The 10,115-nt window shown below is 54.7% G+C and overlaps 3 protein-coding genes across 3 annotated transcripts; all 3 read left to right on the forward strand.

Annotated features, from left to right (window-relative positions):
- The first annotated feature begins 356 nt into the window (after positions 1-356).
- On the forward strand, positions 357-1,958 carry N656DRAFT_137617 (uncharacterized protein). The gene is made up of 2 exons (XM_064808606.1): positions 357-1,506; positions 1,565-1,958. The coding sequence occupies exons 1-2, from the start codon at positions 453-455 to the stop codon at positions 1,717-1,719; spliced, it is 1,209 nt and encodes a 402-aa protein (XP_064669077.1). The 5' UTR covers positions 357-452; the 3' UTR covers positions 1,720-1,958.
- Positions 1,959-5,879: 3,921 nt separating this feature from the next.
- N656DRAFT_769171 (uncharacterized protein) lies at positions 5,880-6,649 on the forward strand (the record flags this gene model as incomplete). Its single annotated transcript, XM_064813680.1, has 2 exons — positions 5,880-6,162; positions 6,252-6,649. 2 exons carry the CDS (start codon positions 5,880-5,882, stop codon positions 6,647-6,649), a joined length of 681 nt encoding a protein of 226 aa, XP_064669078.1.
- Positions 6,650-8,179: 1,530 nt separating this feature from the next.
- N656DRAFT_780207 (uncharacterized protein) lies at positions 8,180-10,099 on the forward strand. Its single transcript, XM_064815334.1, has one exon. The coding sequence runs from the start codon at positions 8,392-8,394 to the stop codon at positions 9,994-9,996; it is 1,605 nt and encodes a 534-aa protein (XP_064669079.1). The 5' UTR covers positions 8,180-8,391; the 3' UTR covers positions 9,997-10,099.
- The last annotated feature ends 16 nt before the right edge of the window (positions 10,100-10,115 follow it).

The raw sequence follows: 10,115 nt of genomic DNA on the forward strand, positions 1-10,115 counted from the left end.
AAAAAATGTGACTTCGGGGAAGGAAGAAAGCGAGCTTTAAACACAGCACGTTCCCCCCTCCTCCCTTTGTTCAGATTTAGTTTCTTTTCTTAGCCCACCCTCATGCTTTCCTTTTCCTTCCACGTATTTTCCATTTTTTTTTCTCCCTCCTCATTCAGGCTTCCCGTCAAAACACTCCACCAACGCAACTCGTCAACGTCAAAACGATCGATTGAAATTCCTGGAATGATTTGCGGCACCTTTCCAGTTGAAAATCTCATCCATCACCAAATTCTCAAAACGTGTAGAAGTCGACTCCCATCAATCACCTCTACTATTTTATCTCCTCTTCCATTCTGAACATTCCAGGTCTCAAATTCAGCATCGTTCTCTGCGAGAAGTTTCACTTCATCGACGTTGACACGCGCTGAAAGCGAAGTTTTCAGTCGAACCAACGGATGTTGGAATGAAACATGGACTCGACGGAACATAACAGCATCACTGTTGCCGCCGCCGGCATCCCTGCTTCAGGCAGCAACAGCAGTTCCGTCCACAGCAGCCCGTCCGGGTTGCCCAGAATTGCCGACGAGGGTGCGCGACCTCAGGCTGCCGCCCATGGTGCAACCAACATGAACAACCGAAACAATGACAGTGACGGAGAGGCGGCGCCGGCAGCTAGCACCGTGGCACGGCAAGCTGTCCAGGACTATGAATACGCGGACAACCTCGACGAGATCACGGTGCGCCAGCTGGAAGAGGACATAAGGGCATACAGCTACGACCTGGACTACTGCCGCGCACAGCTGCAGGAGGCGGACCTGACCCTGACCCCCCAGGAAACACGGACACTGCAGCTGCGCATCCTCGATCTCGGCCACCAGATCCGCCACTGTAGGCATCGAATCGAACTAGCCAGAGCGCAGGCGCGCAAATCATCAGCTCCTGGCTGGAGCCTTCCGATTCACCGACACCAACGTGAAATAGGATCAGGCCTAGGACCGATTCCCAGAACAACTAACGGCCTCCCCAGCAGCACCATCAGCAAGCACCCACGAAACCCAAGCGGCAGCGGCCTCGGAGCCGGAGCTGGAAGTATCATGCCACCAAGCAAGCGCGTAACCTCCGGCTCGAAACGGCCCTCCCTCCCCGATCCTTCAGACGACGAGGAAACCGAGAAGGAAACCAATCACAAGGCCAACGACGCCGCATCCGCGTCCGCATCCGCATCCGCAGCTGCAAAGCGGCCAAAGCTGACCGCACCCTCCCCATCAGACTCAGACACAGTAATGGCAGGCGGTGGCATGGACGACGAGGTGAACACAACCCTCCAACGCCTGGGCTTCTGGAAATGCCGGCTCTGCTCAGCGCCCAAATACCTCCTAGCAGGCAGCGGCCGGTCACCCGCCGCGCCGTGCAAGTGGCCGCTCAAGGACATCTCCAAGATGATCACCCACTTTACCGAGATGCATGCTGAACATACACCGGCGGAACGCTGTGCTGAGTTGGGGGCTGCGTTGAGTCATAATCGTGCGTATCCCTCCCCTTCAACTTCTAAACTTTGTCATGCGACTGACCTGTGATGTAGGCGGGCCGTTTGAGTACTGGCTGCGCAAGACGCGCGCGGTGAATATCAGGGATGGCGGGGTCATTGATGACTGTCTTTCTAGCTTGGTTAGTGGGACGATGCCTAACCTGCTAAGACGTCACAGCAGGGCTGCTGCTGGGATGCCGCTTCCTTGATTCGGCATGGAGGATTTCTCCGAGGATTTGATCGGCGGATGGGCCGTTTCTACACGCTTCGCATTCACGACTCCCATCTAGAGGGAGGATATCCTGGCGCTGGCGAGCACTCTTTGTCTTGTGTTTGGGGTAGGGGAAACCGGAGATGTGGAGCATGATCAAGGAGTTAGAGACGCAGAGCATTAGGGCACGAATGGCACGCATCGTCACGGTGGTTTATGGTATTTGTTATGTTATGATGTCAGATGCAGGAAGCGGTGACTTGGTGTGAAGGAATGTTGATTGGTGCTGTATGATGCTGGTGTTGATGTTTCTTTGAACTTCGTTGATCTCTACCACGATTGTTGGCTAAAGCACTACGCAGCATCGCATCCGTGGGAGTCATGGAGTGCTTGATAGGTCATGCCTTGGTGACTTACAGTTCTAGTCAATAAGTGGATCATTAGATGGGCACTGTTGCTCAGCGTGGACTGTCTGTCATTTGAAGTGAAGCATGTATGTGTTTGTTGGACAGTGGTGGGGTTTAGAGTTTGGACCAAAGGGTTTGGTGTGCTTCAAGTTATTTGCTGATTTGGTGACATTCATTAGTGATATTAGTTGATGTGATATTTGAACAAAGAATCAAGACTCATTGTTTGTGTTGAGCTGTCACCGTTACTTTTGTGGACTCTAGATTCCAGTCCTGTTGCTCACACTCCAACCTGTCAACTGTACCTTATATTCATATCCTTCCCCACAGCTCTGAGGGAATCCATCTTGTTCTCTCCAACTTTCTATAGAGCCCATCATGAATATGGAAATTGTATATACCACTCATACCGCTTATCTTTCAGTGCGCGTACGACTCAGGAGGACTCGATTCTCTCTCCACAACTGTGGGTGTACTTTTCTTTCACCTTCGTGCTCGCCAAGTTCGAAGATTCTTTCACTCTTTTGAGGTAATTATCAGCCGATACGACCCCTGCTTCAAGATTCGTACATCCCACTCACGCTCCGGCACTACCCACGCCGTCTATACAACGAACGAAGGACGCATCTCCCATCAACAGAAACGACAGCATGACCATACCTACCTCCTTTGCACCAGCCACTTCTCTCGAGGCCAAAGAATGCGAGAGTGACTGCGAGTCCGACTACACGGACCAGGAGGATAACAACGACGCGACCCGAATACAGCCAAACTGGGCCAGGTTTCCAGGGGTCAACCCGAAAAGACTCAAGCCTCATGAGTCGACCTCAAGGACCTGGAGAGGGACACATGGCTCGCAAGAGAAAGACCACCCAAGCGATCGCTGCCCCAGCCGCCCCAGGTCCCCAGCCAAGCGACATCGCCAGGGAAATGCTCCCGTCAACTCCAATCACGAACCGGCCACCCGCCTCCAAAGATAACGCTGACATCCAGCGATGTGGAAGGGGCTTTTCGCCCAACGGTGGACAAGATCCTTGGACTGGTGGGCGAACAGATCGTCGCCTTGCCACCTCAGACTCAGGCCAGAACAGCCCAGTCTGGAGGAACTCTGGTAGAGCTGGGGGCGATGGTTGTTCTAGGACGGGAGACGACCTGAAAAGCAGCCGTCTCGACGAGGAGAACACACGATCAAGTAACCGCGCCTATTACTCAGTCCACTCAGCCACATCATCACAGAATCCTCGAGCATTGACAAAAACAGCACAGAGCAATACCCCGACAGTGAACCCCTCGACAGACGGCCAAAACAACCACAACAGGAATGGAGGCACAGCAGATTCAAACCACCAGTTGAGATCTGGAGACACTAAACCATCTCACGAGGCCCAACCTGACAATCCCAAGAACAGTGCTCCGACCGCGACAGGGGGTGGAGCGACAGGCGAGAATCATGAGCGAGACAAAGACAGCCACAAAGAGAATACCGAGTTTGAAGACAGCACGACTGCCAACAAGGACAAGGCAGCTACAATTACAAGACAAAGGACGACGAACCCAGTACATTTCCCGAGTCAGCCCTCATCTTCACCACGAGGAGGATCAGTGCGCCGTGCAGGTGGTTTCCACGTGTCAATCAGCGTAACTACCTCGATGCCACTCCCGCTGAGGCCAGTCTCTCAATGCCGTGGAGTGCATTGATACCGCCCAGAGAAACATTCAACCGGCCGGTCCGGTCCCGAATAACTACTGGCCAGACATTGAAAGGCAGGCGAGCGAGGAGTCAGGGGGAAAGCCCCTCTTCAAGTGCGGCATGTGCTCCAACCAGCTCGCGGTGCTGGCACCGCACGGTGATGGGCCATGGCATCACCGTGCCGGGCTATGAGGAGCCACTGGTCATAGGATGCGGACACATCAACGGGCGGCGTCGCATTGAAAGTCTGGTCATAAACAGCTCCGAGTACATGTAGTTGCACCGCGAAATCGACCCTTATACTTGTCAAGTCAACCAACCTCCGCGGTGTCCTGCTTGCGACACAAACATCTACGGGCCTTTTGACGAACAACTTGAAGTCATGATGCGGGCGATCGACGCTTGGAAGGCGATGGAACCAAAACGGTTCAAAAGGGGACGAGAAGCTGGGAGAGATGACCGACAAGCGGAAAGGATACGATGGCGACGGAGAATGCCACGGCGAGGGAGAAGGGAAGAGCGGCGACGGGAGGAGAGAGAGGAATGGGAGAGGAAGGAGCAGCAGTGGCGGAGTAGAAAAAGGAGTGGGACTTACAATGCCTGGCTTAAAGGATCGGTGACCATTGAGCCGTTTGCTGAGGAGACGGTGGACGCCTTGACTCGTTACGAACCGAGCTTAGCAAGGCGACGCTTCGGCTCATCAAAGCCTTTGAACACGCCGTCAAAACCCGCGAATCTCAGTTCGAGATAAACAGTACGACTCTGCGCCCCGACAAGCTGCACCAGTATCAAAAACTGTGCCACACCCCGGCCGGCGCAAACTCAAGCTCTTGGCCGATCCAACCCCGGTTCGGTTGCCCAACGAGTCCGAAAAGGAGTGTAGACACCGCAAGGCGCATTAGGCTGCGCAGCAGTGTCTCCGTCTTGAGGCTGGGGACCAGGGTGTGGTCGCGTGGGCCACTGCGAAATAGAAGTTTCAGAATCGCGTGTCGATAATCTTGGCCGGAGAGGTGGACGGCGGAATGAGACAGGGTTGGACGGCTTTCCGGAACCATTTCAGGGGTGTCAGGTATGTGCCTGGCATGATCTGAGGGCGGCGTCTCTGCATCATGATATCCAGGGCGGTGGTTTGGGTCTGGCGACCGGGTAAACCGGTGGCTTCTCGGGGGTAAACGGAAGCATGGAGGAACCCGGAGGAGGATGTTGGGCCATGCAAAGTTTGGTAGTTGTAGTTAATGATGAGAATCTTGATCAAATCAGAGAAAGCACCAGGGAATGGCACTACAGAGCATCAGGAGATAATTTCGATCGTTGACCGGGAGGATGGATGAGAGTATACGACACGGACGGGCTCCCAGGGGAGCTGATCAATGATATTCGGGAGGAGAAAGCGGATGCTGTAGAAGATTGGGTTGAGCTGTGGGAAGAGCGGATGATCCGGAAATCCGGAGATATCTCGAGCGACATCCCGAGAATTGGCGCGGATGATCGGAGCGATGATGACGATACCGATAAGTATCGCTCCGATGAGGTAACTACGGATGAGGGGCAAGAGGACATTTATAGTGCATATGGCAACGAGGAGCAGGGCGACAATGATGCACATGCCCACGAGGAGTCCTAGAAGAGTCATTGGTTTGAAGTAGGTTGCCAGCTGAGGAGAGGTAGCTACCTACTCTACAGTAGTATTGCAAGCTTACACCAAGTTTGACACCAGCCTGGTGCAGATTTCTCCATATTGTCAGTTTGTCAACCAGTTCTAGTCGTGTTGACAGCGTTTCGTGCTCTGGTTAGAAGCACCGTGAGGCGATATCTTAATTAGAAGTAACCTGGAGGCGTAAAAGTAAAACATCCAAGTCGCCTTGCAGCCAGGGGCCCAAATCCCAAATCGTTACCAGGGTAACTAAGCATCCTCGGATGTGGAGTCTGGAGAGGATTGTCGACCCACTCACGACGTCCGTTATTCCCGGCGGCTCCCTGCTCAAGTTCAAGACTCACTTCACCGTCACTCCTTCTCATCCAGTTCAAGTACCACGATACCGTGCAGATTGCTTGAACGCAATGGCTATTCTCAGAAGCCTCAAGCGAACCGCAGGGGTCCTGACTGGACTTGGTGTCGGGACTCTGGCATATCTCGGGGCCTCAACAACAATCATCAGCCCAATACCGGCCGACGATCCCATTTGGGGGTCAAACAGCTACTCAAAGTACAATCCGCACCGCAACCCCCCGACACAGGACATTTGTGTCAAGCGAATTCCCCTGAGAAAGATCAAACCCGAGCTTCTTGAGAAGGAGGGCGATTTAGCTCTGGAACTCTGCCGTGGCGTCTGGGGCGGGCTGGGTAAGTACTAGCAGTGAACTTAACACTTACCTGTTGCGATCTGCGAGTGGTATTGTACCGTGTAGACACACTCACTAACATTCCTGCAGGTTACCGCCTCCAAAGGTCCTATCTCTCCCGCAAATACCACGACCCCTCAACCTCATCCCAGCTCTGGACCGTTGACCAACTCACTCAATCCTCCTACGAGCCCGGGACACAGCTGACCGACCACTTTGAGGTGGTCGAGAAGACGCCGTCCGAGATTGTCATGCGCGCCGGAGACTCGCCACTGAAGAACCCGGGCCCGCGCGACGCAGACGGTTTGTTTGCCATCAGCGCTACTATTGACAGAGATCGGCAAGAGGCTGTGCTGGGCCTCAAGAGCTGTTTCTTTACTAGCAAGGGTAAAGTTGAGGGTATGCCGATGCCGGTTTGGATTGAGCTGTTGCATAGGTGGTATTCGAGGGTTTTGTTGGAGATGGGGTCTTGGAGGGTGACGCGTTAGATGCAGTGACGGGGACTTGCGGTTTCTGGCTGAGTTTTTGTTGGAATTGGTGAAATCGCCAAGGTGTTGTAATTTCATGTTTCTACATAGGTAAGGTACCCCATCCCAGCATCCGATGAACCTGTCGGAACTCGGAAGACAGTTCGGAGAGAATCCAATGAGACATGAGCTGTTTGTTGGCTAACCTGGCACGATCCGTCCAGAGCGGCTGCTATGATACCTGTCACTAGCACCAGGTCATCAATGATCCGCGATGTCGGGTCAGTTGCTTCGCACAACATCCTGCTGTGAAAACGGCGGAAAATGAAGAGGAAAGAGCGACAGGGTTGCAGGCCCTGACCATGACAGATAATCGCAGCAGCTGCTACTGCTGCTTCGTACCTTACAAACCTGGAATTCACGGATTGGTCTACACCAAATCACTGCACCGATTGATAAAGAGCTTGTAGCGCAGACGTTAGCGCATCCGCTCTTATCTCGCGCATCTACTGTAAGATCTCACTCTCGCCATTACCGTTTCAAGCAACCCGATAAGGCGTTCACTCATCCAATCATCCAATATCATTGCACATAGATCGGGTACTTGTACATGAGGGCCACGTTGTGTGCATCTGAGCCGCCTGTACCCGTTGCATCTACGTGGAGCACACTTGGAGACATGATGGAAGCTGTGAGTGCCACGCACCCAGGCTGTCCTATGTAGAGTGTCACGAGACGCTGCTTTGTTTCGCATCAAGGCAGGTACCCCTATTACCCCGCCATCCCTTAGCAATCGCATACGTTCCCCGCCTTGGTGACTTGGTCGTCATAAACCAACATAAACTCATCAGCAGTGAGGAGTTGCAGCTTCCTAGTGCTTCGCCTTTCTTTGCTTCTGAAAAGTACCTTAGGTAGTAAAGCCATTTCATGACTTCGCATCTACTAGCTTTCCCCACCAGTCCATTCCCCTAGGCGGTACTCGAATCGTACTAATACCACGACCCCATTTCCATTCTCCCTCGCTATCCCATCCCAGTCTTCCTCATGACCGCCACCGCTATGGCCGACCAGACACCGGCCGCATTAAAGACCGCTGCAAGGGACTCTCCCCCGATTACCAATGGCCCCGCCAGCACCTCACCCAGACCGCACCCCCTCGGCCCTCTCAGCCCCAGCGAAATCCTCCAAAGCTCCGAGCTGGTTAAGGGCTGCTGGCCGCAAGGCACCGACTGCCACTTCAAAGTGATAACACTTCTCGAGCCCAAAAAGGCGGAGCTGATCCCATATCTTGCTGCTGAGCGGGCAGGCCGGGATCACACTATTACCATCGATCGCCGGTCATTCGTTGTTTACTACCTCAGGGGCACGGTCAGTCGCAAGTTGCCAGTGCCGCAATCATTGGGTCAAGTGTTGAAACGGGTTTTAATACTATAGCATAACCTCCACGAGGCCATCGTCAACCTGTCGTTGAACAAAGTCGAGGCCAATGTCAAGCTGGGCCCCTTCACCCATGCCAATGGCGATGGCGAGGAAATCATGGCTGTCGAGAAGGCCCTGTTGGCGCACCCAGACGTCCAGGCAGAGATTGCAAAGCTGAAACTTCCCGAGGGGACTGTGGTTGTGGCGGACCCGTGGATCTACGGTATGCCCGCTGCTCGCACAGCGTGGGAGTGTTTGTTTTTTGCTGATTCTGCAAAGGGTCTGACGGCGTCAAGGACGGCAAGTTCTACGACGACAAGCGCGTCATGCAATGCTTCCTCTACATGCGCGACCCGCAAAATCCGTCCGAGGCGGATAGTTGCCACTACGCCTTCCCTCTGCCCATATCACCGGTTGTCGACCCTAACACTTTGGAACTGATCCGCATTGATATCCTCCCAACCGGACTCGACGAGAAAGTCAAGCCTCTTGCCCCATGGCAGGCCGTGGGACCCAACGAGTACATCCCCGAGGCGCAAGTACTCCGCACCGACCTTAAACCCCTGCACGTCGTGCAACCTCAGGGAGCCTCCTTCACCGTTGAGAACTTCTCCGAGCTAGGCCGCCTGATCCGGTGGCAAAAATGGGACTTCAAAGTCGGCTTCAACCAGCGGGAGGGCATGGTGCTGTACGACGTGCACTACGACAACCAGCCGCTCTTCTACCGGCTGAGTCTCTCCGACATGTCCATCCCCTACGCCGACCCCCGCCACCCCTTCCACCGCAAAGCAGCCTTCGACCTGGGCGACGCCGGCGCGGGGATCATGGCCAACAACCTCCAACTGGGCTGCGACTGTCTCGGCAGCATCTACTACATCAGCGGCGTCCTCTCCGACAGCAACGGCAACCCCGTCTCCATGCCCAACGTGATCTGCGTGCACGAGCAGGACGCGGGGATCCTCTGGAAGCACACCAACTACCGCACCAACCGCGCGGTGGTAGTCCGCAACCGCGAGCTGGTTCTCCAAACCATCCTGACGGTCAGCAACTACGAGTACGTCCTATCCTTCATCTTCAACACAGCCGGCGACGTCGTCTACGAAGCCCGCGCGACAGGCATCCTCTCCACGCAACCCCTCGACCTCGAACTAACCCACACCCCGCACCCCTTCGGCACGGTCGTCCACCCGGGCGTCCTAGGCGGCTTCCACCAGCACTTCTTCTCCCTGCGCATCGACCCCATGATCGCCGGCCACTCCAACACAGTCCTCTACGACGAAGCAATCCCCCTGCCGCGTGACCCTGTGCTCAACCCGCACGGCGTCGGGTACACCATCCGTCACACCCCGCTGACACACTCCGGCGGGTACGACCTCAACCCGGCCACCAACCGCACCTTCAAAATCATCAACCCTTCCGTGCACAACCCAGTCAACAGCTCCCCGGTGGGGTACAAACTGTTAATCCCCCCGATGCAGGGGATTTTGGCGGACAAAGAATCCTTCCACAACCGGCGCGCCGAGTTTGCGGATCGGAGCATCTACGTCACGCGCTATGTCGATGGGGAGTTGTATGCCGGTGGGGTGTACACGAACCAGAGCCGTGGCGGGCAGGGTGTGAGAGGGTGGGCTGAGAGAAGGGATATTTTAGCAGGGGGCGATCCGGTGGTTTGGGTGCAGTTTGGGATTAATCATGTTCCGAGGGTTGAGGATTTCCCCGTTATGCCGGCCGAGACGTTGAGAGTGATGATGAGGCCGGTGAATTTTTTTGAGAGGAATCCGGCGATTGATGTCCCGCCTAGTAGACAGGAGGTTAATTGTAGTGTGGGGTTGAATGGGAAGGGGAATGGTAAGGGGGAGGATGATATGGCGGGGAGAGTCGGGGGGTTGGTGTTGGGTGGGGAAGAGGGGAGGTTGAGTGCTGCTTGTGCTTCGCACGGCGGTGCGTGATTGTGGCGGATATCTGTATTGCAGAGATTGAGTCTTGGTTGAAGCAACTTTTATTCGGCAAGCACATGCGGGGAAATATCATGCCGTGTGCTGTATTCGAAACGTTGTGTTGAAGTCGA

Source organism: Canariomyces notabilis (assembly GCF_033297395.1).
Source record: "Canariomyces notabilis strain CBS 508.74 unplaced genomic scaffold N656scaffold_14, whole genome shotgun sequence".
NCBI classification, from domain to species: Eukaryota; Fungi; Ascomycota; class Sordariomycetes; order Sordariales; family Chaetomiaceae; genus Canariomyces; species Canariomyces notabilis.

What these genes read in the sequence shown, in the direction of transcription:
- N656DRAFT_137617 (XM_064808606.1), top strand. Translation starts at nt 453, where the DNA reads ATGGACTCGACGGAACATAACAGCATCACTGTTGCCGCCGCCGGCATC. An exon ending in GGCTGCGTTGAGTCATAATC is followed by an intron (nt 1,507 to 1,564) that starts GTGCGTATCCCT and finishes CCTGTGATGTAG; the next exon opens with GCGGGCCGTTTGAGTACTGG.
- N656DRAFT_780207 (XM_064815334.1), top strand. Translation starts at nt 8,392, where the DNA reads ATGCGCGACCCGCAAAATCCGTCCGAGGCGGATAGTTGCCACTACGCC.